This window comes from Pezoporus wallicus, unplaced genomic scaffold (genome assembly GCF_028554395.1).
Source record: "Pezoporus wallicus isolate ANWC-B61680 ecotype Strahan unplaced genomic scaffold, APGP_CSIRO_Pwel_v1 scaffold_6362, whole genome shotgun sequence".
In the NCBI taxonomy this organism is placed as follows: Eukaryota; Metazoa; Chordata; class Aves; order Psittaciformes; family Psittacidae; genus Pezoporus; species Pezoporus wallicus.
This window is the reverse complement of record NW_026637663.1, coordinates 10,531,499-10,559,068: the sequence shown is the minus strand read 5'-3', so window position 1 is coordinate 10,559,068 and position 27,570 is coordinate 10,531,499. Positions and strand designations below refer to the sequence as shown.

Sequence of the window (27,570 nt, the reverse complement as noted above, 5' to 3'; positions counted from 1 at the left end):
GAACTGTACTGTTCAGGGGAGCCTGACTTGTAGTAAAAAGGAGTGGTAAACATCTCTATCCTGTTAGAGAGAACTTCTTACATTGCCACACGTTAACCAGAAAAAGCTTATGAGAAAAACTGTATTTCTTCTAACAGGCCAGTCACATTCTGAATTAGGTATGCTTTATATGGAACTAAAACTAGCCTGGGGCCTAGAGTGCCAGTTCTTTGTGTCATAATTTTAATTTTCAGCTGCCAGTGCAAAGAAAAGCTCATTGTGTAAGTGCTTGAGGTGATTTTTTTTCTGCAGTATGTTCCCAGTAATTAAAGACAGAGGGTGCATATTCAAAAAGAGTTTTGGTTGGTTTAGCTCTGTGTCTTATGGTACAGTATGACAAGACATATTATTCTTGAATGTTTCAAGTGTTTAAAACTAAGGCTTATTATTTTCAACATTTACACTCAGATTTCTGAAGGAAAGAAAAGAAAGTGCTAATTGCTGTCTTGGTTTGTTAAAGCATTAACAATGTACAAAATTTGTATGTAATAGTAAACCACTGAAATTAAAGGAGCATGTAGCCAAATTTCAGGTTCTTCAGAGTAGTGCATATCATAGAAGGGAAAATTAATGAAAAAATCAGAGTCGTCATCTAATATTCCAGTATTTGGTTATAAGACTAAATCTGTTTTCTTTGATCACAGCAAAAGAAAACATTTGATTTGTCCATGTTAGCAGATACAGTCAGTATACTCAAACTCTTCCGTGAATTTGCCAAGGCTTGCTGGTTCCTTGAGGTTGCTTATCTTCCTAAGAAATTGGTAACTTTGCTAGTATAAATCTAGAGGCTTGAAAAGTACGCTTTCTTCCTTGTTTCCCTTCTAGTACTTCTGTGGAGGATTGACCATGCAATCTCTGATACTATGTTGTGGTTTATTTTAGCCTGCAGTCAGTACATGTGGATGTAATAGAATCAGGACATAACTCTTATGCAAACTGCCAATTATATATTCTGCTTTATAGCTACTAATTTAATTCTTCCTCTTTTCCTTCCTTCCTTCCCATTCAAACCCACATTTCTGGGAGGTATTCATTTTAACCAGTAAGGCAGAAAAGCCTCTCTCCTTACTGGCTCATCTTTGTCTTCATTTTGGTAAGACAAAGGTGATGTTTCTTCTGAAAGTATTCCAGGTTTTCACATGAAACCTTATTTAGAAAAACAAGTAAATTATAATTTCATATTAAATCACTCCTCTTGCTTCTCAAACAAGTCTGTGCATACTCTTTTGGGAACACCTCCACATCTTCCATCCTTCCTCGCCTTGCCCAGCAGCTCGCTTTAGGGAGCCGATGTGAGCAAGCGTAGAAGACAGCACTGCAGTAAAATGACCAAGGCCTTGTGGTGGAAGCACATACTTCTTGCAATGGGAACTGAAGAAATTAATTCATAATGTTTTTTATTTTCTTCTGGTTTGTGAACAGGCTGTCTAAAGCAAAAATAGCAATGAAGTAAGTTTTCCTCTTCTAGTAAGTTCTGTGAAGAAAGGCTCTAGTCTGAGTCATGAACACTGTTTAGATGCAGCTTTGCATCTGATACACTGTACAGCTTTCAGGGTGCTTCTCTGTCTTGCAGTAGAGAAGAATGTAACTTAGGGTCAAGTTTCAGCTGTGGCTTGGGATATATGCCTTTTGCAAGGTCTGTTTCAGCCTGGGGTCCAGTTGTCACAGGTTTTGGCAAACCATATGCATCTGATATGCAGATAGTGAAAGAAGCTGTGCCATGCAAATGTGTGAAGGGTGGGCATCTGATTCCAAGAGAAGATTCAAGATTTCTGTAATGCTAGGCCTCCTTGCAGGGTCTGACTGCTGTTCCAAGTGCAGTCAGACATGACTGCAGGAGTAAAGCAAAATGTGCTGCAGCAAGGAATTGTGGCTCACACACAGGTTTTCAATTTTTGTGCTTCTTGAGGAGTTGACCACTGCAGAAGCATTTAAGACCTGTGATATCTACAGCTGTTCTCTTTAAGATTCTTCACTTCCTCTCTCCTTCACTTCAGTATGCCCCCATGTTTATCAGCTGTTCCCCCTTGAATCACAGACAGTATGTGCATTGCATAAACTTTGCATAGATTGTTTTCTTATTAGCAATGAATAGAATGACTTAACACAAATTCTGTATTATAGCAACATGGTTGAGGCAGAAAGGACACTGTCGGGAAATTGGTTTTCACTGTGTATTTGTCCAGTTCCAGTGCTGTTTTCCTGCATGCCTTTAGACCTAATAAAATACTCGTACATTTATGTAGGTTACAAAGTCCATGTGGCAGTCTTAGTGGTATTCCTTCTGGAAAGCACATCTTTGACTTGAAGAAAGATTACTTCAAATAGGGTTTCCCAGAGTCTCACAGAATATAGGATTTTCCCATACTGGAGGGTACTTTGCAAAGCTGTATTTCAATTTTGAAGAGAAATCTGAGCCTGTTCACCTGCATTCCACCTGGTGACATAGTATGATTACAGCTGTATCTGCAGCAGTATAGGTAATCTTGGTATGTTGTAGCTTGTGTATTCTGCTGCTGGGTATTATGACTTTATTTTTCTGTCACAATGGAAGGGGAAAAAGCCCAGGAAACCATTTTGGAAAGCTATTTTTTCAGAGACTACTGCTACTTTATGTTTCACGGTATTACAAGAAATTAAAGTTAGTAAAATAAAGTATTTAGCTTCCGTAATCCCTTGCATAGATCTTACTTCAGAGTGTACAGGAAAACAAGTTGGAAACTTGCAAGTTTTTCTCTAATTCTTTTGAACATATATGTTAGTATTGTGAATATAATTGGCAGTAGTTGCAAAGAAGCTGAATTGGGATTGTATCAGGAATATTATATATCAAAATGATGGTCAAGTAAGCTCAGCTGGAAAGCCAACAGGGTCATGAGTGCACCTTGCTTGGCCCCATCTTGTACTAGTCCTCTGGGTGTGTGGGGTTTGGGTGTTTTGATTGATTTTGTTTTGGGGGTCTTTCAGGGGTTGGGGTGTTTTTTTTTTTGTTTGGGTTTTTTTGTTGTTTTATGTGTATGTGTGTGTTGGGGTTTTTGTTTGTCCTTTGTGTTGGTTTTGTGTTTTTAAGTTGGTTTCTTCCCCTTTGTTTCCATGTTTACCTAGGAGGATCAGAATTTGTGTGACTGTACATTTAGGCAAAAGTTAATACATACTGATTTTTAACTGACCTATTTCTTAGCCAGTTCTTGAATTCACAGTTGAAGCAGGACAGCAGGTTATGCTTATTGGGGGGGGGGGGGGGGTGTGGAATAATGTACTTGATTCTGGAGGTTTTTCAGAAATACACAATGAAACTGGCAAGTACAGTACCATAGTTACAGTATATTCTTATTAAGAATATACTTCTCTGGTCTTGGATTTGTATTTAACATGTTCAGTTTTAGATAATAAGACACCTGCTAATATCTTGGTGTTGTTTCATATGTTTATGTCTCGTATCATTCTGATAGAAAATGGAATCCTTTAACTGAAAACAAACTGAAAAGTGTTAGTGTTAAGTTAGTGACTTGTGTTAGTCACTCCAGATACCACTTCACAGACACTTGGGCTCAAAAGAGTTTATTTTTGTTAAGTGGTCCCATTTCATGTAGTTGTAATAGTCTATTTTATTATTATGGCTTTTACAGTATGTATATATAAAGTATGCCTGTTGGACATCCATATAGAATTATCATTCTGCTAATTCATTTTACCTGTTTACATGGATTTCCTGCTGGTCAGTGCCAACTAGAATACCAGCCTTTACTCTTACCCATCAGTGTAAAAAAAAAAAAAACCCAACCTTCATTCTGTATGTCCCAGCATATGTGAAGAATTGAACCTTAGCTGAAACAACACATAGTGAAAAGTACACAAATGACTTTATTCAAATTCCAATTCAGTTTTTAGATGGCTAATAATTTCCTTTCTTCCATTAATTTCTCTCATGGTGACATGATTATCTACTTAAAGCCATAAACATACTCATTTTTGTTTGTTTTTAGGTATGATGAATGGATAAAGGCAGACAAGATAGTGAGACCAGCTGATAAAAATGTACCAAAAATTAAACATCGAAAGAAAATAAAGGTAGTTTCTCTCCCTTTTTCTCCCTTGTTCCCCCAACTTTGGTTTAATATATTCTTAAATGCCCCCCCTTGCCCCTCTTTTGATTTGCCTACAAATGATAGATGGTAAAAGAGACTTCCTAACCTTCTGAAAAATGAAAATTTCTTCAGCAAGGACTTGGGTTTTTTCACTTCAGGGTGGCAAGAGGAAGCTTCTCTTTCCTTTTTCCTGTATTTCTAAATGAAATTTATGTATGCATTTGTAGAAAACAAATGAGAAGGATCCATTTTATCATCGATGGTGGGAGTCAGCTGTGTGGGGGGTGAAATTTGGAAGCTCCCTCTGCTGATTCTGGAGAGAATACCTATGGATAGTGTGTGTGTGTCTCTTATAATTTTATCTCATAGCATTTCTTTCAAAATCAGTGCTTTTAAAACTGATATTTAGGCACAGGTTATGAAATACTCCTTGGGCAGTGGGGTGCAAGGAGGCTTTTCCTTTTGCCACAGGTGTAAGCGCTCCCCCCCCACCCCCCTCCCACCCCCCCCGCCCCCCGTTCCCTGGCAACTCAGGGTTCTAGAACTCGGTGCTCAGCAGGGTGTTACAGCCCCGCCCTGTCACTGCTGAGCCTGGCATCCTGTGGTGCCACTTGTCCTAGAGCAGTGGCTGTGTTTACTTTCCCATTTGTTTTAGTGTTGACAGAGTTCCTGCTTCCGTATAAATGTCTTGGCATGGGCCGAAGAAAGGTATTTGTGATCTTTCTAAAGAGGAAAGCTTTCCTTTACAGGGTTGAATTTTTAAGATAACTGTAAGCATTGCTTACTTGCAGTTTATGTTAAGATGTGTGCTCAAATGCGAAGTTTTTAATCTTTTCTTTTACACAGAATAAAACTGACAAAGAGAAGGAAGAGAAGTATTCTCCTAAAAACTGTAAATTGCGACGTTTGCCAAAACCACCCTTTCACACCAGCACATCACCAGAGACTGGGTCCAAACTTGACAGCACCGAAGCCAAAAATACTGAACAAGCGCCAGTTAAATCAATAGAAATTACTTCTATCATTAATGGGCTACAAGGTATTGTACTTAAACTTTTTCTAATTCTGTAAATGGCCTTTAAACAGTAGTAAATGACAGTGTAGAACAACTGATGCAATGTACATTTGAGTATATCTACCTAATTAGATCATCATCCTCATTAATAACCCTTGAAGGAAAGCAATATTTGCAGTTTCTGAAAACAGGTAGTATGAATTCAGTGTATGTTAACAGTCTTAGGAATTACATCCTTTGTTTTGCCATCCTTCCCCCCCCCCCCCCTCCCGTTTGATACGTAGCAAAACATTTGTGTTTCCTGTGTTATTTCTGGATTTTTAATTTTTTATTAACTTTCAGGACCCATGGTGGGTTTTTTCCTTGAAAAATAGAATTAGTAAAGCTAAGTTTCCTGTCAGCACACCTGTTGTTCCTAACATTGTTTTTCCCTTCCTACATATTTACTGCAGCTTTATAACAACTAGTTGCTTCTCTTCATCCTCTTCATGCCTCCAGAAAAAAAAAAAAATCACACATATATATGGTATAGATAGTGTGGGTAGCCACCAATTTTTGTGAAAGTTGTATGAATTTAATAATCTTTCAGATTTACTCGAACTTGGATGACATTGGCCACTGGGTTCCAAATCTGTAGGTAGAATAACAGTTAATATACTCTATTAAGCTTCATTTCCTTAGGAAATGAGAAACAAAAAAGCAGTTAGTGGTGATGATAATGACACTATTATTAGTGCTATAATTAATCTGTAATTAACTTCTGATTACAAAAGCACAATTTGACATGCACCCTCTAATATTTTTGAAAGCTAAATGTTTTCCATCTTGCGTAATTAATTCCCAGAAATGCTTTTAATTGTACGCAATTTTATCATTTAAGTCCACATATATTCGTACTGGGGATTAACCTTTTTTCCTGTTATTTGCGGGTTTTTAAGTATGAAAGGCGCTCATATTTTACTGTTTCTTTCTCCCATTTTAGAGCTGCTTGCTCAAAACTTTTTAGTTGCTTTTTTTGCTTCGTGTTCCTAAACAGGAATGATGAATGCTGTTGTACTCAACTTTCCTTTGAAGGGCACAGCAAAGTAAATAGGTTGAGAGGAAGACTTGATGGACCTGATTTTTTGTTGATTTTAAATGTGGTGTTCCTTGCTCTTATTTCAAATGGCAAATTTTGATACCTCATATAATAATACTCTAGTTTTGATCCTCTAAGTTATGAGAAAGGCAAGTGTCAGAAATTCATTTTAAGTAATAGATTTCTTGGAACTTTAGGCCAAAATGGCTACTATAAACTTCTAATTAGAAAATAACAAACAATACTGAAAGGATTGTTTAAAACTTACTTTCAGAGTGAGTCTGAGAGTAGAATTTAAGATCCTGCCTATCTTAAATAAACTAAGAAAATCACCTGAAGCAACATTTCTGAAGATATTTTGTCCTGTACACATCTCTGTTAGTATGCACTTCTCTAAGTTAATCCTATTTCAGTAAACCTTTTTTAAAAAGTTAACTCAACTTTGATTATTTCAGTGAATTTTCTTGACAATACTGCTTTTCTTCTCTGTCGTGGTTTACATTATCATCTTTAAAGAGGTGGTAAATTTCATTGAGGGATTGAGAATGAGAGATGGAGTGAAGAGTTAAACTAGCTATGCCAACAAAAATGGATGAGTTACAAATCAAGAAGCTACTTATATAATTGAGCCAGTTCTTACTGTTTTTCCTTGTATCCATATATCTTCACATTGAATGGGCTTGTTGTTGATTCCTTCTCCATTATATTTTTGTCTTTTTCTCAGTTTCTTTATTCCTGATCCTGAATTTTCTTACTGTTGTCCTACACTCTTATTGTTCATATATTTCTCCAAGTGCCTTTCATTATTGCTTTTCCTTCCTTTTTCCAGGCTGGTCATCAGGTTGGTTTGTTAAGAGATTATCCAGTGTCTTTGTTGTTCTGTTCTTTTAGACTGTGGATTCTCCAGGGAAAATACTGTCTGTGCTCCGGGCTTTAGAAAAAGGGCAGATAATGGTAGTATTTGTAACCTGTAAGAACTATTCAGAGCTTTTATGTTAAGCACATACTTCAATTTCTGTTTTGGCTAATAATACAGAAGTTCCTGTATTATGGATCTATGCATTCTGTGCTTTCTGCACCTCTTCCAAAATTCCTGGAGATGTGCTGTATAGTACAGAATTTTCCTAGTTCCTAACCTGGCCATTATACATTCTAATGGAGCAGGAAATAAATCTTGAAGTCTTCAGGACGTACTGTTTAAAATACATACTACTGGAGATCTCTGTAGCATGTGTGCATATCTGTACAGTTTTCTTTAGTGGTTTTTTTTTAAAGAATTCTTTGTAACCCGAATCAAGACAAACTTTTCTTGTTTTGTTTGTTTTTTTTTGGATTTATTTTTAATTAGCTTCTGAAAGTTCTGATGATAGTGAGCAGGAAGATGACCAAAGTGCCCCGAATGTACGTGCTGATGGCAAAGCGGAATCTCAACAAGAAGCTGTAAGCCAAGATAAAAACGAGCTCTGTCTAAAAGAAGAGCAGAGCAGTGCATCCCTCCCAGAAGAAAATAAAACCCTGACAGATGTAGTAGTGCCCAAATCAGGATCCAAGTCTCCTGAAAGATTGCGAAAAGAGATGGAAGAGTTATCTGAAGATACTGACTCTGATGGAGAAGACGAAGCCACGAAAAAGAGGAAGGATGTGAAAAAGGAGGTAGTAGATAAAACAGCAAAACCACAGGTAAAACGTGGTAAACGAAGATACTGTGTTGCAGAGGAGTCTTTAAAGACTGTGTCACCTAATAGGAAGGAAGAGAAGTCCAAAAACAAAGACTCCCTTAGCGTAGAAAACAGCAGTAACAGCTCCTCGGATGAAGATGAGGAAGACAAATCTAAACTGAAAATCACTCCAACTAAAAAGTACAATGGACTAGAGGAGAAAAGAAAGTCTTTACGGACAAGTACTTTCTACTCAGGATTTTCTGAAGTGGGAGAGAAAAGAATAAAGCTTTTAAATAACTCGGATGAAAGACTTCAGAACACCAGAGCGAAGGATCGAAAAGATGTCTGGTCAAGTATTCAGGGACAATGGCCGAAGAAAACACTGAAGGAACTGTTCTCAGACTCTGACACTGAAGCTGCTGCCTCCCCTCCACATGCTGCTCCTGAGGATGCTGCAGCAGAGGAACAGCTTCAGACTCTTGCAGAAGAAGACATTTCTTTGCCTGGCTCTGAACATGAAAAATCTTTGCCAACTAGCATGGATGTTAAACCTGTTGAGGAAAAACCAGCAGAAGTGGGTGAAAAGAAAGTTGAATTTCCAAGCAGCGGCAGTAATTCAGTGCTAAATACTCCTCCTACAACTCCTGAATCACCTTCGTCCGTAACTGTAACGGAGTCCAGTAGACATCAGTCCAGTGTCACTGTCTCTGAGACGCTGCCACCAAATCAAGAAGAGATACGAAGCATTAAAAGTGAAACAGATAGCACAATAGAGGTGGACAGTGTTGCAGGGGAGCTGCAAGACCTCCAGTCTGAGGGAAATATTTCTCCAACAGGCTTTGATGCCAGCGTCAGTTCCAGTAGTAGTAATCAACCAGAACCAGAGCATACTGAAAAAGGTAAAGGAAAGAGTAAACAGAGCTGTCTTCAACCTAACCAGCTCTCATTTTAGCATTGCTGATGTATTTTCATTCTGTTATTGTCGTACTGATGGAAAGTTAGTTGTTGGAGAAAGTAGCAACCTGTTGTCTACTTTAAATATGTGGAAATGACATAATCATCTTGTGAATAAAATATAATCTGCCAAGAAAGTTCTTGGCCTTTCACTAGGAATCGTGATGGTTTCAATGAGGATAAGAATAAAATTTATATCGGGCCTGGCAAGAAAAGCACAGAGCAAACTGTAACATATTGTATAAGGAATATTTATTGTAGCAAGATGGATATGTTTTGAGTAACTTGCTTACAAGTAGAAGATTGTTTCTTACATAAAATGTTGTTACTCTGTAAGCTGTTTATTTGGGAGGAGAAAGTGCCAATTGTTGCATGCTTAGACAACCATTTCAAACTTGCATCCCATGAAATTAATGTTTTTAAATAAAACAAGTCAAGCTGATAACAAACAGTGACCTTATTAGCTATGTTTCACTTTCAGATGTGATTTTGCAGATTGAAGTTCCTGTCCTGAGACCACTAAAGAATAGGGATAAAAAACACTGCCAGCACATGTGCATGTGATGTCAGTGTGCTCCTGCCTGCTTTTTAAATGTTTGCAAGGCTGGGTCTAAAAGCTTTGTTGTGAAAATCAGTGGCTTTTTTACAGTTCATCAAAAGTATAGCTACTTCCACAGTGTTAAAGTGCCTAAAAAATTATTAATACAAAGGAAAACAAATACGTGTCTGAATATAATCCTGAGAGGACAGAACTGGTTTGTTCATCTCAGCAGATTTCAGTTAATAATTAACTGAATTTTTGCAAAATGCCCTTAAGGCGTGTTACCCTCATCATTCTGTTTGAATTGTTCTGTAGAAAGAATGTAACAAAATATGTTTCCTTAAACAAAGAAGAGAGTTTAGAAGAAGTGACTATGTAGCCTTCAATAAATACGCCTGTATTACTTTGTTAATTATAAATGTGTAGGTTTAGAACTGGTTTGCTGCTTTTCCTATTGCCACAGGAAAAAGCTTTACAGTATTGCAAAATATTACTTTTACATGCATTAGACTTGAATTTCCTCTCTGATTCTGTCAGCATGCTGCCTGCTTTAGAAAATCTGGTTTCTTCATTTGACTGGTTTTGTTACAGGAGTAATTTTTAATCTCTAAGTCAGGTGGTTGTGGAACAACGTTTGAACAACTCTGAAAATTTGCTCTTTTAACAGGTGTACTAGAATTCTTTTCCCTACTTTCTCCTCGTGTAGTCACAGATACCAGTGCACTTTTTCCTTTGTTTTTCTGTTGCCTCATTTTTTTAACATTATCAGTGATTTTTTTCTAATGCTTTCAGTTAATGTGATTACTGATCACAAGTGATCTTTTCAGTGTTTTCTCACAGCTTCCAAGTGCCACAGGCTTTTTTGAACTTTTTTCAGTACCAGTAGTTTTTGAGACGTTTTTCATATAAATCTATTCTTACTTAATTTGCAGTGTTAAAAAAAGTAACCTGTGTAGTTCAAGACAAATTCTGGTGGTGCATAGAGGAAAGTTACTTGCCATCATCTTGCATGTGCGCTCTAACCAGCAAACTTAGACTGCCTTCCATCCTCCTTCACTTCCTCTTTTCAGTATAAGTAGAAAGCTGAGCTGTATCAAGGATAGGCAGTAACAGTCACATTGTTGTCTACAAACATAAGCTCTGAAGTGGGGTTTTTTTTGAGACTTTGGGGGGGGGGGGGGGGAGGAACCCCACATAAGTGGAAGTGTTTATCTAATAACTTTTTTTCCATTTTTATTGTAGTCTGTGCAGGCCAAAAAAGACTTAAAGATGCTCAGGGGGGAGGCAGCTCCTCGAAAAAGCAGAAAAGAAGCCACAAAACTTCTGTGAACAACAAGAAGAAGAGTAAAACTAGTAAGTACAGCATCTGAGTGTGAAATGAAATGTATCAAAGTACTGTGTCATTTGTTTGAATGATTGTAGGAGATGAAGTCTGGAAATAAAAAAATGCATTAGGACAAAATGTTCTCATTGGGGAATTCTTAATACTGCTTAAAAGAAGAAACTACTCTTGCTTGAATGCCAAAGCATTTTTAAATGTCTTGTGTTATTTCTGGGTCTATTTCTGAGAGGTCCTTGGTATTTTGTAATTTGGGAAGACAAAGAAGAGTGAGTATTTCACACTTCGTAGAACTGGGACAAAGATCTCTGTGGCATGATAGCTGCATGTTTTAGAGGAGAGACTGGGATCTGGATGAAATTATACTTTGTATTTTCTGCAAGATGAGTTTTTAGAGGTTAATATCTTCTAATAGGAAATGTGAGAATAATTACAGAAGATGCAGCCTCTGTTTTCTTCCTGTATCAACTGTAACATCTTCGGTAAATAATGCAGCTTTTTCAGCTTTTTTGTAGTTGTAGATGCTGATTGGAATAGAAACCACAGTACTGGGGAAGGGAATCTTAATAAAAGCAGAGGTGTATTAGAGACATATGTGTACACGTCCAGGAGTCGGCAAGATCCATTACTGCCTCATCTCACTGCTAATAAAAAATACCAGGAAAGAGTCAGACAGTGAAACTGGGAGGATACCTGTAAAAAAACAAAACTATGCAGTGAAAGCAAGGATAAAAAGCATATGCTGTATCTTTTTTCTTCTCTCTTCCTCCCCCCTGCCCTCCTTTTCTATCTTCTAACAGTTTTTACTAAAAGTCTGTACTTTCTCGTCTGGTATTTGCTTTCACCCAACCTGTCCTCATGTTCATTGATCTCCTCTTCACATTCTCTCGTTCTTTTTAATTCTATTTCACTAATCTCTTCCTTCCATAATCCTTATTCCTTCCCTCACCCCAGGAATTAAAGCAACAAAACAAACTGAATTTGCAGAACAAATAAGCCATTTTTAGTTTTGCTGTTGTTCCCTTTGATTTTGTGAATTTATCCCCTTTTCTCAACCTGTGTCTTTGTCAGGATGCAAGCATTTCAAAGCTAAACCAGAGGCTTTTATATATCAAATGCTGTATTAGGAATTAATATTAAAAAAAAAAACCCAACCAACTAACCCCAGGAGATAGAACAAAACCAGTCTTGCTAACTCTTTTAGAAAATGTATAGCCCCATAATCAGAAATACGGTGATAACTTTTGCAGCTGTACTGACACGTTGGACTGCCTCTTTGCCTTATTTTCTAATGTAAGCAATTAATTTATGGATATGGTTTGGAAGCAAGAAGTGTGATGCTGTCTTGAACCTTTCAGAGTAGAGTGTGCCTTCCCTGTATGAACCTTGAGTAGTTGGATTATATTTAGGAGCCTCCTTACAAGAAGTGTGTCCCTGCCCCACTCCTTTACATTCTTGCACACGTGGTTTCAGCAATATACTTGCCAGTATTCAGGATGGATTGTGGAGCCAGAATCTTGTACTTCTATCTGCCCTCTAGTGCTGTAGGATTTTGGTTCCCATAGATGCACATAATAGCTACACACCTAACTGGACAGTGTTTCCAGTGCAAGGTTTCCCTTTCACAGCATGCCAGAATTAGAGGGGCCTCATATACCTGTTTTGTCGTCCTGTATTTGGGCACTAGTGATACAAACAGCTGTGTGCCAAGCTTCTGTATCAGGGTGGATAATAATATTTTGGAGTTAAGGATTTTGGTCAAATAAAATCCCATTATGTGAAAATTAACACAAGGGTAGCTTCTGATAAACTTCGGTTTGGGCAGGAAGGTTGCTGTGTTTGTAACAGTATTTCTTGTTTCTGCAGCAAACAGCAGCGACAGTGAAGAACTATCTGCTGGTGAAAGTGTGTCCAAATCTCAGTCAGCAAAGTCGGTTTCTACTGGCATGAAATCTCACCAAACCAAATCACTCACAAGAACACAGTCTCCAGGAAAATGCGGGAAAAATGGAGAGAAGGAGTCTGATCTCAAAGAACAGAATAATCGTTTGCCCAAAGTTTACAAGTGGAGCTTTCAAATGTGTAAGTATTTTCTTAGAAACCCTTCTAGTGTGGTCTTGTGGTATAGTATAAGGCGGCTTTTAGAATTATTGAATTCTATGTATTTTGGCGGGGCTTTTTTCCCCCTAACAGGGGAAAAATTATATAAAATTGTCTCAGTTTGCTTAATTTTGTGATAAATTCTGTTTTAAATTTTTTTTTTCTTTTTTTTTTTTTTTTTTTTTTTTTCCATTGCAGTGCAGCAGACTGCCTGTATTGCAGTCTTCAGTACTGATTTTAGATATGGCTCCTGCACTGACTGGCTGTTCTTGCCATTCTGTGCAGACTTGTCACTCTGGCATGAATGTTCTCAGCTATGCACCCTTCTTGCATTGATACTTTGTTGCTGGTTTACTCATTTTCTAGTTATTGTTCAGACACTTACATGGTTGGTTTGTAACTTCTTCCTCTACATTTTGCATTCTGTGCCTCACAGTAGTTTAAATGATTCTTAAATGTCTTTGAATGGAGTGTCCAGTATGGCTTACCTGTGGCTGAAAGGGACTGAACCAAGGTAGTTACTCCTGCCTGTGCTCTCCAAGCTGTGTGCTATGCTGTGGATTGCTCCCAGCTGGAAACAGCTCCTCTGCTGGCTGTGTTCATTGACATCACCATGTGGAATGCCAGTGAGGAGGCCTTCCTCTTTGGCATGCACTCAGAACCATGCCACAGCTATTCAGATTCCTGCCGTAACCTGCTTGTTTTGTAACAACCAATACAAGATGGGCAAGACTGACCTTCCTGGTGTGTTAGTCCAAACTGAACTCTAGCAAGTACTTGAAACAACAGGCTCAAAGCTATTTTTAGACCCTCTGTTTTCACCAGTTGTCTTGTTTTCCCCTTCCTGTGGGGCGGGGAACACGTGCATTTTCTTCCTTTCCACTCCCTTAAAAGAAGAAAAAAGTGTTCCTGTGATGGTTTATTTTAAAAATAATAAAAAATGAACCAAGTTTATGATCATAAATAGCAGCTGCTGTTGCAGTGGTTTTTGGCTTTGCTGTCTGCTACCTCAAAGCACATAGCACATCACTAAGATTCGAGTACTGAAATTGGTGAGTTTTGGAAATGCTGCAATATGCTAGTTAACAGAGATTGTTTAACTTGCAGCTGACTTGGAAAATATGACTAGCGCCGAGCGCATAACAGTTCTCCAAGAAAAACTGCAGGAAATCAGGAAACATTACCTGTCCTTGAAATCTGAGGTGGCTTCCATTGACCGGAGAAGAAAGCGCTTAAAGAAAAAAGAGCGGGAAAGTAAGTGCTGGGAGCTAAATTCTACCTTTAGCAGGCTAATATGAATGTCATGTTATTTAGGTGTTAATGAGACTTGGTCTGTGATTGCCTAAGCACCCTTTTCCAACCAGATTTGCGTATCCCACTTGCCCTTGGTCATCGTGCCTGTAGTAAGCATGGTTAAAGCCCTTCCCAAATCTTCATTCGTGAAGCCAAGCCATCAGTGAGACTTGGATAATATTTAGGGAGATGTGTGCCATTAGGAGCATGGGGGTTTTTTGTTTGTTTGTTTGTTTGAAAATACTGCATGTGGTTAATTTACGATCTTTAGAAGGTACGGCTCAGACATCCAATGACAATGCAGTGGGAAAAACATTAAAAGGGCATCCAATCTGTTTAACTCTGTTTAGGCGGAACTACTTTACGCAGGGAAAAAAATATACAGAAAAATAAACTTCCCTAAGCAGTGAATGAAGGATCGAATGTTATTAATAACGTACAACTTTTCTTCAAGTTACACAAGAATTTCCTACAGTATTGCTGGTGTGTCTGTTTAGTGCTTTCCCATTACAACAAGTGATTTATATTATGAGTTTAAGGAAGACCATCAATTAAATACTTTATTTGCATGAAGCTGCTTCACATGTTGCTGTAGGGAATGTTCTAGTGTGCTTGCTTTAAGCAGCATTAAGAGGATTGTTTTCTCCGTGTCTTATTTATGTGCACAATTAAGAGTTCACTGAGTACAGAAGAAAGACTGGAATGCCGTGTGTAGTAAGATTAAGTTTTTTATGGCTACAACCATTTTTTGCAGTGGCTGGAGCAGGGTGCTTATGCAGATTCCGTGCTGGGACAAGACTTCACCTGTGCTGGTTTCAACAGGAAAGAAAGGGAACAGTTGACTATGCTTCTGGGTCAGGAATGAGCTCTGGTGTGCTCCCACTGTGCCCTTGATCTGGGTGGCTGGGGAACCAGGGCTGCAAGGGGCAATAACATGCTGTTCTGCATGCAGCTGAAACTGTGTGTTGGAGTATTTGCCACAGAAATGAGGGAATAGAGGCTTTTTTTCTGTTTAATGACTAGGCATTAGTTGCTGAATGGGAGAACACTTTTATTGCTTAATTTGTAAATTTTTGTAACTTATGTTTTCCTCTTCCTGTGCAGGTGCTGCTACTACATCATCTTCCTCCTCATCACCTTCCTCTAGTTCCATTACAGCTGCAGTTATGTTAACTTTAGCAGAACCGTCTATGTCAAGTTCATCACAGAATGGAATGTCAGTTGAGTGCAGGTGACAGCAGGACTTGCCAAAGCACTTTGCACTTAATGGCTGCTGAGGGCCACTCTTTTCTTTGTTTTCTTTTTTCTTTTTTTTTCTTTTTTTTTTTTATACTGCACAATGGCACAAAATTCAGACAAGCACTATTTTGTATTTAAAGTTGTTTCTCGACAAGCTAACTTTGCACTTAAGTGCACTTTTATGAAGAAAAAGTACAACAAACTGCTTTTCCTCAAGCAATAATTGTTTCCAACTTGTCTGGGAATTGTAAGTCTGGTGACTCGAAGGCCTTCCACTGTGGCAATTGGAGGCTGTTCACTGCCTGTAAAGACAGTACAATAAGCATATAGTTGTTGGGTTGATCTACATAAATGTGGTAGGCTTACTGTATTCCCTGGTATTTTGTTAAAGCTGGAGCATTTGATATTTTTCCATTTATTTATGACAAATATTGAACCTATTTTCATTTGTACAAGCTAATTGTTTTTTAACTGCTAAGTCACTTTACAGTGGCTTAAATTGTATACGTCAAGCACATGTATTCAATTCAAAACCTGCAGTTAGTAGGATGTTTGACATCAGTCCTGATAACCAAATATGAGGATTCCTTTAAAAAAACAGACAAAAAAACCTAACGTCTACAGGTTTGAATTAGGCTTAAATAGGTTACTCTGGGTTTTAATAACCCACTAATTGGAATGAAACTACTGTACTTTGCCATTTTTCTATAAAACAGTATTTTTTTTTTAATTTTGATAAAATACATTATGAAAAAGAAAGAAAATGGCTAACAAACTGTATTAAATCTTAATGTATAAAGATTGTATTTAGCCAGTTTAAAGTGTATATTTATTCATAATGGATTATAACAGTTATATTTTTGTGTTTTCTTGTAAATGTTTCTTTTCCCTTAAAGCAACAGATATTTCATTTGTAATGCTTATTTTATTACGAGCTTCAAGGAGAGGACCTCAAGACAGAGTAAGGTGTGAGGTTATAATTTGTGGTTGCTGATATGAACACTGCCACAAAGGGGTAGTTGTTTTTTAAATAAATAGCTAGCTGAGTGGTAGACATTTAATTTTCTAAATGCCATGTACAAATTCCAAAACCAACTTCAAACTGTTTTCACTTGTATTGATTTTATGTTGTATGGATCCCAAGCTCTCTCCTGTTAATTATATACCTTTGTAAGACATTTGTATATTGCGGAAGTGTTCATTCAAGCTATTTAATACCTGGCACTGTTAATACACAGTACTTTATTGTACAGATTGTTTTACTGTTTTAATTGTAGTTCTGTGTACTTCTTTTGCCTGGGGAAATAGGGGCTGGCATGTTTTTCTTTGTTTTCTGGCAATACAACATGTAAGAATTCAAAGCATTTTGTTTGTAGATGCTAGAGTGTCAGAATCCTTTACATTTGACTTTTCTAAGAAAAGCATTTTCAGTCTTCGTAGTGTGTGCTTAAGGTTAACTGATTTTATTGAAAATGGTTTCAAAGTATTCAGAATTGTACAGGACTGTAAAAATTTGTTGACAAACATTGAAGGAAAAGCTTATAGAAAAAGCTATAAAATATATATTAGGTTCTGCAGAAAATGGAGAATTATGTAATATATTGTACAAATGTAAGCAAAGGCCTCTGAAATAAAATGCCATAGTTTGTGAATCCCTGATTTTGTTTCTAACAGTTTAATTAAGCAACTGTAGTGTGTTCATTGAAGTGACATCAAGTTGCAGAATCAGTGTAGCAAATGATCTTTGGTATGGTGTGATAGGCATGTAAGTTAGAGCAGGTACATTGGCCTCATTCTCCTCTTAGCAATTAATTCAAATTCATCTTTTCCAGCAGAAAGAGACAGCCTGGCCCATTGACACGACTAAGGCAGCGCCAGTTGAAAACAAAGATGAGTTTTGATTCATGTTCATTCAAGTAGTTTGAAAATGTAAAAGCGAGCTCCTGAAGATACTTGCTGACTTCTGATACTGACTTCCTCGAGTTCAGGTTCAGTGGAAGTAAAACTGGAATAAAACTTGTGGTGTTATTCACTTACATTTTATATCATGTGTGACTGTAGTTGAGTTGACCAAAATGCTGTTACATCTGCAAAAAGATAGATTACTGATGAGACTGGTAAATAACAAATAATGATAAGTTTTGGGAACATTGACTGTGTTAATAATTACCAGTGATCTGAGACTGACAGGAGTAATTTTAATAATTTCAGTGGGGCTTCTCAGGATATTTACATGTTTAAATTTAGCAGAATCAGAGTTGTGATAGTTCAGTTCTGCCTTTCAGTCTCAGTAGGCATAACTGGTATTGATTTAACAAGGAACTGTGTATGGGCAAGCACAAGCAAATCCAGCTCTCCACATGCTACTAGTTCTTGATCAGCTCTCAGTTCTAATGACAGCACTTTTGCTTTGGTGTGACAATTGTTGACTCATCTCTGTGAGAGGATACCTGTTTGAAACAGGGATCATTAGTCACCTCCCTACTCCCAAACTGAGGGGTTTTTGCATAAACAGGATTTTTCTTAAAACAGATTATTTTATTTCTGATGCACTGCTCATAATTACAAACTGCAGTTTAATGACTAGTCAAAAATCTGTTCTGGATGTTTCACATTGCCCCTCTTCAATGAAGGGTGTCTGTAAATGGTACTCCCAGGTTCATGTTTCTTGTGTCCCAGTGGTTACAAAGTAAGGTGTTGCTGGCAAACTGTTAGCCCGTCCATTTTAGCCCACGTTCCAGAAAGTAAATCTGAGCTGCTTTTCAGGTGCAATGCAGCTTTAAGCTGCTTTTCAGGTGTAATGCAGCTTTAAGCATGAGTGTGCTCCCTTCTGGGCATGCACACTGTGCTAGCAGCAGAAAAAGTTTCCCCACTATCAGTGGCTAATGGCCTGTACCCCTCCTCTCATGTGCCTGACCATGACCTGAAGGGCAAAGTGAGACAAACTGCCCCTCCTTCATCCTTTACACCTTGGCTGAGCAACAGGATCGGTTTTCCATGTCTCATGTTTGATTGTGTTGAGAATGGCTAAGTGTAGACTCTATATGCCGCCAAGAGAGCACACCTTGCCTGAAGGCTGTCTTGTGCTTGTTACTGTGTGGCTTCCATGATGCTGTGAAATTTCCTGTGCCACAGGACTCTGGCAGTTCCTGATGGCTATAGTGCCTTTTGTTGAGCTTCAGCACTTGGGGTTCTCTGAAATCAGCCAGCTGAACACTTGCAATATTGATGTATTTTGATCGTCCTGTTCAACCTGTTCTGTCCCAGCTGTGTCACCTGCAAAATTGCTGTGTCCTGTGAAGGTAAGTGGGAAAAGACAATACCAGTGGTGCAGCAGCCACCTGTCTGTCAGCAGGGACTCTGTATTTTGTATTCTCCTAGGCAGACCCCATCAGTGAGGGTCCCCAGCAGGCAGCCAGACACAGCACACCTGGTGTGGGTGTGAAGACTAGTGCTTTTACCTTGTATTCTAGAGCTGGATTGCTTGTTCTGCATTCAGTTGGGTGTTAGTGCCACCAAAACTGTTAATGCTGACCGTTCAAAAAGTGTGTAAAATGTTACACCAGAAGAGCTGTAAGTATTTGCTTCAGCCTCTGAGTGCCTTGCAACTTTCTGTGCCTTTCCAGTTACCACATTGTCCAGCATTTAAAATCACGTTCTGGACAGGCAAGTCTAAAAAGAGACCCCAGTTAGGTGCCTAATTTCAGGGATTTAGTAACAGATCAAAACTTCCTTATGCATCAGTTGTGCCTTGTCCCGAGTTGCAAAATCAGCTGAACACATGTGGGTCTTTTCCTGTTGGATCAGCAATCCACTCCTATCCATGCAGCTGCAGAAGCACGATTATGCCTACAGAGCAAAGCTGGGGGGAAGAGGTACGAATGGTTCCTCGTAATGCTGTCCCCCAAGCTGCACGCCTTTGAATGCCCCAAGAGGTGCTGGGTTTTAAGGAAAATCCTCCCAAGGACTGATCCTTACATGCTTTACCAACCTGCTGTAAGGTACCCAGCAGCTGCCGTTCGGCAGAGCCACGTTGCTAGGGCAACTTCTCACTGCTTTCCATTTAACCTGCTCTCGGGGACAAGACCATCTTGCGCAGGCTTTAAGGGCCGGTCCGGGGGTTGTGGTTAGTTGTGTTGGGTTTTGGTTTTTTAAACTCTACCCTGGATGAGGCCAGATGGCCACCATTAAGGTATGTTCACACACAAAGGGCGCTGCCCGAGGCACTGCCAAAGCAAGGTTACCTTGTACCCGCGGTGACATCCCGCTTCCCTCACGGGCGAAGGCGCGCGTTGGGCGCGCGCCGGAAGTGACGCGACCCTAGCGTGTCTTCCCTCACGCCGCGGGAAGCCATGAAGGGCCGGCGGAGGGTGGTGGCGGTGCGGGCCGGCCCGGAGCAGCAGCAGCAGCAGCAGCAGCAGCAGCAGCAGCAGTACCAGCAGCAGTACGTAGTGGGGCAGGTAGCTGACAGCCTCTGGCCGGCGGCGGCCCCCGCCGCGCCGCTCTCGGGGCTCTTCAGCGCCGCCGCCGCCCCGCCGGTGCTGGTGTCTGTGGTGAGTGCCGCTCTGCCCCGCGGTTCCCTCCTGCTTGCGCGTTCGTGGAATCGCAGAATCAACTAGGTTGGAAAAGACCTTTAAGATCACTAAGCCGAACCATTACCCCAGCACTGCCAAGGCCACCACTAAAAACTGAGGGTCTCATATACATGGTTTCTGAGCGCTTCCGGGGACGGTGATTCCACCACTGCCCTGCGCAGCCTGTTCCAATGCCTGGTCACCCTGTAGGTAAAGAAAGTTTTCATCATGTATAAGCTAAACCTCCCCTGGTGCAGCTTGAGGCCGTTACCTCTTGTCCAGTCACATGTTACTTCGTAGAAGAGACCGACCCCCTCTTCACTGCAACCTCTTTTCAGGTAGTTGTAGAGAGTGATAAGGTCTTCCCTGAGTCTTCTCTTCTGCAGACTAAACACCCCTGGTTCTCTCAGCCGTTCCTTCTCAGACTTGTGCTCCAGACCGTTCACCAGCTCAATTGCCCTTCTCTGGACCCGCTCCAGCGCCTCAATGTCTCTCTTATAGCTTGTGCCCAGAGGGGCTGAATAATGGTGGTGGGAAGGCAGGCAGCTGCCCAAGGGGCATGGACAGCCAAGGGTGCTTCCTTTTTGGAACTGAGAAGTAAATGGTTAGCGTGCAAGGCTGATGGTTGCTTACTGGGATGTGCTGTACCCACTCTCAGCCTGGAAGAGCCGTGGGGCGAGCGCCCCAGTGAGCAGGCAGGTCTGGGTGTTGGGTGCACCACTTCTTGCAGTTGTTGGCTTTGGGTAGTGGTGCTCCAAGTAAATTACAATATATAAACCAATTGTAGGTGTTTCTGGGATTGCTTTTTTCAACTTGGTTTGTGGGTGTTTTTTTAAAGAAAGAAAAGAAAAGAAAGCATGCAGAGGAAGTGGAGAAAGCAGAAGTGGAGAAAGCATCAGAAGACCAGAGCTTACCTGTCATAGAAGAACCTCCTGTAAAAGCAAAGAAAGCCAAAAAAAAGGAACTTTCAAAAGCAGATAAAAAATCGGCAAACAGGTGAGTAGATGATATCCCCATAGTAAGATTTAAAAAAAAACCAGCATCTGGATTATTCATAAGATTATGAATTCAGTGAAGCAGTAAAGCTCTATTTTACTCTTTATCTTGAACCTTGTGGTTAAGAAGATTGTGAAAATTTTCTGCAGTTTGCCCCAGGAGGCAGCAAATACAACTTCTTGAAGTTCTATGTCCATGAAATGCAGATCCCTGTTAGAGAGAGAACAGGCCTTGAGGTTGTAGATTTAGACCAGGTCTCTCTGGCACAGGGTGATACTTCGTAGTTGTAGCTGACTTTATCCAGCTGCCAAAGAAGGAGAGGCAGTTTCAGCATGAGCAAGGTACCAGACAGCAACACACAGCACCAAACAGTTAGTTGTCCTTATGGTCCTTGCCCACTACTATGATGCTGAATAACTGTATTAACACCATCTGTTCTCTTAAATACCTGGGGTTCAAACAAGACACTGTTGGTGCAAGCAGGAAACTGGTCTCTGGACAGTGAAGTTTGTGTGACTGTAGCTGGAGGCTAACACATTGTCCTCTCCCTGGCACTGTGTGCTGTTGCATCTTCCATGCCTATGAAGCTTGTTCGCTGTTTTGCTGTCAGTAGCTTTCCAGAGGATTCTTCAGATCTGCTTGTTGTTCCTGCTGTTATGGCAAGTTTGGATAGATAGAGATAATGTTAGTGCATGAATGGATCCCAGAGGATGGATTGCTCTGAGTGTCCTAGATGCCAGGAAGAATTAAATCTCTCAAGTTCTGATGTGCAAAGATGTTGGAGATTTTTTCCCTTCCATTTTAAAGGTTATCAAATAATTATGAATTAAATTTTTTTTGTTACTCTACTAAATATCAGATACAATGTCCTGGAGACAGCAAATAGTTTTCCATGTTATGGGATGGTCAGATGTGTTTGTTTAATACATAACAAGCAATACAATGGTGATATTTTATGTTTAACATAATAATTTAAAATGTAAGTTAAAATATTTATTTTGGGGCTTCAATTCTTTGACCTCAAAAACTGTGGTTTTTTTCCTACCACTTATTATTTAGCTTGTCTTTTTTTGATAAGGGAGAGCGCTTTGGAGCAGGCAGATGAAGAGGAGGAGCAAAAACTGTTACAAAATAAAACCAAGCAAAAAAAAAAGTCGTCTTCTGCCATCACCAAAAGTGTTGTTAAATCAGATACAGGCACTACTGTAAAACAACAAAGGGAAAAAAAGGTGGTTGATGAATTGGTAAACAGAAGAACCGTCTTTGTTGGGAACTTGCCTGTCAACTGTACTACTCAGGTATGTGAGTGCTTTCTGGTGACTAAAGGGATGAAAAGAATTACCCCATCCCTTGGTTAGAGGGGAGGCTTCCAGCTGAGAGGTCACATGTATTTGTGTCTAAAATTCTTTTTTGGGAAAGCAGGAAATAATGCTTGTTATCTAAAACCATTAGAGGTGATCCCTTTTGTTTAGTGTAGTTAGGCTTTTTACAGTGGCAGAAAGAGCAGTTGCTCTTTAGTAGAATTTAGTTTCTTTTTCAGTAAAAAATTACTTAATAAATGAGAACTATAATTACAAAGTCTGATTCTAGTTTTGGTTGCAACTAATACTTCAGATTGTTGCATGAAATATGTTTGCCTTTATGCTTTCCTCCATAGCAAGGGGTACAAATTCAGTTTTGGCAATCTGTAAAATAAGAAGCTGCCACAAGAAACAGTTAGAAATTACTTGTCTTTTTTTAGTAGCCCTTTAATGGACTTTATATAAGTAAAATTAATATCATGTTAAAACCAATCTTGGTAGTAAATATTCAACAATAATTCTTATGACTAGGATGCAAAAATGTATTGAATATTTGTAATATCTTCTGTTTAGGTTCTGAAATCTCGTTTTAAAGAGTATGGACAAATAAAATCCATCCGATTCCGCTCTTTGGTACGTTATTTTCACTTATGTTGTATAACATAAGAATATTGTATAATAAGAATTACTTTTTTGTATTAAAGGGTCATATTCCTAAGGCTGTGTCTTCAGTAGTTCAGAAGTGGGTTTGGAGGTGTATTTTTTGCCATTAGAAGAATCCTTGGAGATTATACCACAAAAGCACCACAGATGCATCTTTGCTTTCCTCACATTTAACAGTTGATGGTAAAATGCATCAGAGTGGTATTCTGTCTGGAGGAAGGATGTCTTTATTACTGCTCATTTACCTGTTTTTTAAACCATAGTAGGAGAGACACAGTGATTGCAAATCAGTGTATTCTGTAACACAGTTGAAGATAACAGTCTTGGAACTCTGATGAAGTCAAAGCAAGCTGTCTAGTTCTGAGGTGTTTCTAGATCATCTCTAGGATGAGCTGCTTCCATCATCTGCTCACAGTACTGGCTGCATCGCTTGGGGGGGAATGGTACCTGTTTGAATTCCTTGTCTTATTTGAGATAAATTTACACTAGGCCTGCTTAACTAAAGCTCTTTTTATCTTAAAGGTTCCAGCAGAAGATACTTTATCCAAAAAGTTAGCAGCAATAAAGTAAGTTCCTCTTGTGAATTTCCTGCTTTATTTTTCAAGGCAAAAATAATTTTTAAGTGTTGGTTGTTACATGTTTAGCTATGCTTACTTTTTCATTTTGTGTTTCTTTGACTTTTATAATTATCTTTGTGTGTATGTAAGTTTTCTTCACAAGTGAAAAAGAATTATGTGCCTGGTGCACCAGTAATTCATTATCTTAGGCTGCATTCCTTATATTTTAGGAAGGAGGAAGATGCAAAATCCTTAATTCCTTTGGATATAGTTATGAACTGAGGAAGCTTGGACAGGATGCTCGTGCAGGCTGTATGTCATGCACAGTGGGACTCCATCATACATTTAAGAGAAAGAGAGTTGTTTCTGTGCACACAAGAGGTGGCATAAATATGTTTAACAAGAAGTGCTTATGCACGTCTTTTTCATGTTCCAGGCGTAAGGTGCACCCTAATGCGAAGTTTGTTAATGCTTACATTGTATTTAAAGAAGAATGCGATGCCATTAAGGCTCTGAAGGAGTAAGTCTCAGTTTTGTTCCTCATTCCCTGTTGACGAGGTTCTGCTTGAATCAGAATACAATGTTTTTTCAAGCTTAAATGTAAATTTGCTTTTAGAATAATGCTGTACAATGATACTGCAAATGAAGTGACAATTAATTTAAAAAACCTTTTGCTTTTGGCTGCAACAGAAATGGAACAGAAATTGCTAGTGGATTTCACATCAGAGTTGACATTGCATCAAAAAGCAGTTCGGTAAGGAAGATGTATGACTAGAAACCCCTTTTCTGGTTGTTTTTGTTGCTGTAACAAATAGCTCACTGTCTTGTATCTTGGATTTTTTTTTTTAGCATGACAATAAGCGATCTGTATTTGTGGGAAATCTCTCATATGGTAAGTCTGAAATGGATTGTTATGCATCGTTACTTAACATGCATAGAATATGTTGACATTGTGGGGGGTTATTTGTTGATATTTTGGGTAGCATGTTTAGGTAGCTAAATACCTTTTGCTGGAATTAATTTTTTAAATAGCAGTTTTATTTTTTAACTGAAATACCTAAAGGGTCCATAAGTTACTGGCAAGTTCTGCACATTAATTGTTTTCTTGATTGTAGCTAGAACTGCAGGTACCTTTAGTTCTTTTTGGTGCTGGATGTTTTTAAGATAAGTATGACTAAACTGCATAGGCCATAGCTTCCTAACTGTTAAATGTGTACTGGTACCTGTTTGTGGACTACTTCCAAGTGATACACAGAGGTGGCTTCTTGTTCTGATGCTGTCTGTGAGCCACAGGCTGAATGCCTCTGTCCAGGCAGCTATAGGCAATCGGTTGTTAGCTGTGTGAAGGGGCTTACTGTATAGTTGAGGTCCGTGCTTGACCAATGTTCAGCTGCTGCTGAGCAGACTGGAGAGTATACGGTATTGCCATCGGGTATGATCCACAGGAGTGTATTCATGGAGTCAGGGTGCTTGGAATGAGCATCTTACTTGGGGGTGGTGTGGATGTGTGAAGGCTGAAGGTGTGAAGGCATGCCCCATGCCCATGGCCTGTTTCAGAGCCAGTCATGTACTGCTGACAGTAATGCTAAAACAAATAGGCTTTAGACTTCAGCCTTAAACTGGACCTGTCTGAAAATGAGATAGGTAAAAAATCTGCGGTGATGTTACTAATGCCTGATGTGTAGAGTTTGTGTCAGGTCTGCATATTCCTCTGGACATCCTGCACAGAAAACAGTTAGGACATTTGCAGTGGTAGGGAAGTCAGCAGCTTGAACCTTTCTCAGCCCTCCCATGGCTGTCATTAAACTTGTACTCCTAAATTCAGCCCCTCCCTGTAGCAGAGACAAGGTTACATTTATGTAAAGGGATCTACCACAGTATGAAGCATACCTACACAGAAAAGAGAACAACCTGTGGTTTTGTATGGGTATGTCATGCTTGTCTGTTCATGTAGGCACAAGACTGAGAAAGCCTCATGCATCTGGCCCTTATCAGAATAATCATACAGCAACTGTGGTTGGAAACTGTAGATGTTCTTCCTTCTCCCCCATTCAGCTAAAATTCACAGCTCTGTCAGTGAGCATTAGACTTCAGGAACTGCTGGCGCAAGCTCATTATCTGCTAGAAAGAGATTTCTGGCATCAGAAAGAGCTGCACCAGTCTAAATGTCCAGTATAGTCAAACCATAAATGAAATTATTTGAAAATACTATGTTGGTCTTTGCCTTTGTTCTTCTTTGTGGTTTATGTTCTACTCTTCAAAGCTAGAAAATCTTTAACTTTCGAAGTAAATAGCACTTTGTAAAGTCTGCCCTCTTAACTTGCTGGAATGTTTCTGAGCCACTGATGTTTGTGTACCTATACATATAAATATATAATGCTTGTGTACCTAAACTGGTAAACATGAAACACTTGGGTTTGGCCCAGGCTCCTAAGGCTGCGTGCCTGATGGAAGAGGCATCTGTTTTGTTGTGCTTGCCTGCAGACATCAGCGACGATGCTGTGCGAGAGCACTTCTCTGTGTGTGGAGGTGTCGTGGCAGTGCGGATCGTGAGGGACAGAAGCACCGGCCTGGGGAAGGGCTTTGGCTACGTCCTCTTCGAGGTACGTGTGAACTGGGTGTTCTTCACCATCTGAATTCAGGGGTTGCCTTTATGGCGTTTACTTTTTATTTGTATGTGACATTAAATGGTGGTGGTGGTAGTATGGTTGTTAAAAGCAGCTTGGAAGACCGGTTCTGTGGAAGCAGAGACAAAACAAACTGGTTTAGGTTGTGTACAAAGAAAAGTTGTAAAACTTTGGGGTGAAGGAAATGAACTTTAAGGGAAGGACTTAAAGGAGGGACAAATAAGTTCTCTTGTTATAACTGCAGTGTTCTCCCATTTCTTACGTGTGCGAGTATGAGTGCAATTCTTTCCTGAAGCCTTTTTGCTCCATGGCTCTCTATTTTGGGTCCAGTACAGCTTTCTTTCTCATGTCAGTCTCCCAGCCTCGCCTTCCTTAGTTTATTTCCTTTGATTCGGAGAAATGTCCAGGAACTAGCCAACAAAGTTTAAGTTGACAAGAAGGTATTCTTTATTGCAGTCCTCCGAGGCACGGGGGATAGCTCCTCCTAGCGTGTCTCTTCCAAGCATCAACCAGGCTGTGATTATATTTCCTTAAACATACATATTCATTAGATTACATACATATTCATTGAGTTACTTATATATTACGTCATGCTTCTAGAATTCCTCCCGCATGTGCACTAAAATGTGGTAGTGGGCTTTGGGACCCCTGGTGGTTATTTCTTCATCATCTTCCTCTACATCACTTCGTTTTAGGATCGTTGTCATGTCAGTAACCACCCGGCTGGTTCTGGCCAGTTCTTGTGCAGTGCTTATCTTAGCCATTTCCTTATCTCTATAGTTGCTAACAAAGCCTAACGTCCTTGAAGTTACTTATTTACAGTCCCATTTTTCAATCAATCCCATTCTTCACCTTCAGCCTGATACATTTTTTCTGCAGTTTCTCCTTAATTTCTCTTCCTTTACAACCTCGCATAAGCTATTCCACAGCCCACTTTCAAGTATCTATGCCTCAGTGTGTGGGCTACCTGGGGAAGCTGGTGTTTCTAAGCAGAGCTGCTGTGTCATTCAGTAAACAGAGCAGCTTGGGCGCTCCTTATTGTAGAAAACCTGCTTCTGAAAATTAGAGGCAGGCAGCTGTTCATGTGGAAGGAGCTTTCAAACCGAACGTCTGTCCCTGTAGGATACGGATGCTGTGCATCTGGCTCTGAGGCTCAACGGGACGGATCTGATGGGAAGAAAGGTCCGGGTGCAGCGCTGCGGAAACAAAGGGAAAGTGCCACGGAAAACTCGTGGCCAGCCTCGTGCTCCGAAGGGCGGCGCTGGCACCGCCGCAGGGACCAAGCAGAGCCCTGACGATTCGTTTGTCGGGGAGACGGCCACGCCGCTCAGGAAGAGCGGCAAGCCAAAGAGACTGAGGACTGCCCCGGGAAGTAAAACGGGGAAGAAGAACAAACGCGCTTTTGATAAAAGTCAGACGTATACTGACGTGCGGCACCGTTACAAAGAGTGATGTATACGCGAGCTGCTATAAACGCTGTTGGTGAATTCGGCTGGAGTGGTTGT

At 39.8% G+C, this 27,570-nt stretch overlaps 2 protein-coding genes across 9 annotated transcripts in view; both read left to right on the top strand.

Annotated features, from left to right (window-relative positions):
- Positions 1 to 16,999, top strand: part of ARID4B (AT-rich interaction domain 4B) — an 84,525-nt gene extending 67,526 nt beyond the window's left edge. For all 8 annotated transcript variants that reach the window (XM_057407070.1, XM_057407073.1, XM_057407071.1 and 5 more), the window contains 7 exons: positions 4,026 to 4,110; positions 4,974 to 5,166; positions 7,569 to 8,780; positions 10,619 to 10,729; positions 12,582 to 12,797; positions 13,923 to 14,069; positions 15,213 to 16,999. In XM_057407070.1, the coding sequence (XP_057263053.1) occupies positions 4,026 to 4,110; positions 4,974 to 5,166; positions 7,569 to 8,780; positions 10,619 to 10,729; positions 12,582 to 12,797; positions 13,923 to 14,069; positions 15,213 to 15,343 (2,095 nt within the window). In that variant the 3' untranslated portion in view covers positions 15,344 to 16,999. The remainder of the gene's footprint in view (positions 1 to 4,025; positions 4,111 to 4,973; positions 5,167 to 7,568; positions 8,781 to 10,618; positions 10,730 to 12,581; positions 12,798 to 13,922; positions 14,070 to 15,212) is intronic.
- Positions 17,000 to 19,699: 2,700 nt separating this feature from the next.
- Positions 19,700 to 27,526, top strand: RBM34 (RNA binding motif protein 34). The gene is made up of 10 exons (XM_057407080.1): positions 19,700 to 19,900; positions 20,760 to 20,917; positions 21,996 to 22,215; positions 22,792 to 22,851; positions 23,404 to 23,447; positions 23,875 to 23,958; positions 24,129 to 24,192; positions 24,288 to 24,330; positions 25,923 to 26,041; positions 27,188 to 27,526. Exons 1-10 carry the CDS (start codon positions 19,700 to 19,702, stop codon positions 27,515 to 27,517), a joined length of 1,323 nt encoding a protein of 440 aa, XP_057263063.1. The 3' UTR covers positions 27,518 to 27,526.
- Positions 27,527 to 27,570: the final 44 nt, after the last annotated feature.

Coding starts and splice junctions, on each gene's coding strand:
- RBM34 (XM_057407080.1), top strand. CDS start 19,700: ATGAAGGGCCGGCGGAGGGTGGTGGCGGTGCGGGCCGGCCCGGAGCAG. Junction 22,852..23,403: donor CCATCCGATTCCGCTCTTTG/GTACGTTATTTT, acceptor TTTATCTTAAAG/GTTCCAGCAGAAGATACTTT. Junction 23,959..24,128: donor GCCATTAAGGCTCTGAAGGA/GTAAGTCTCAGT, acceptor TGGCTGCAACAG/AAATGGAACAGAAATTGCTA.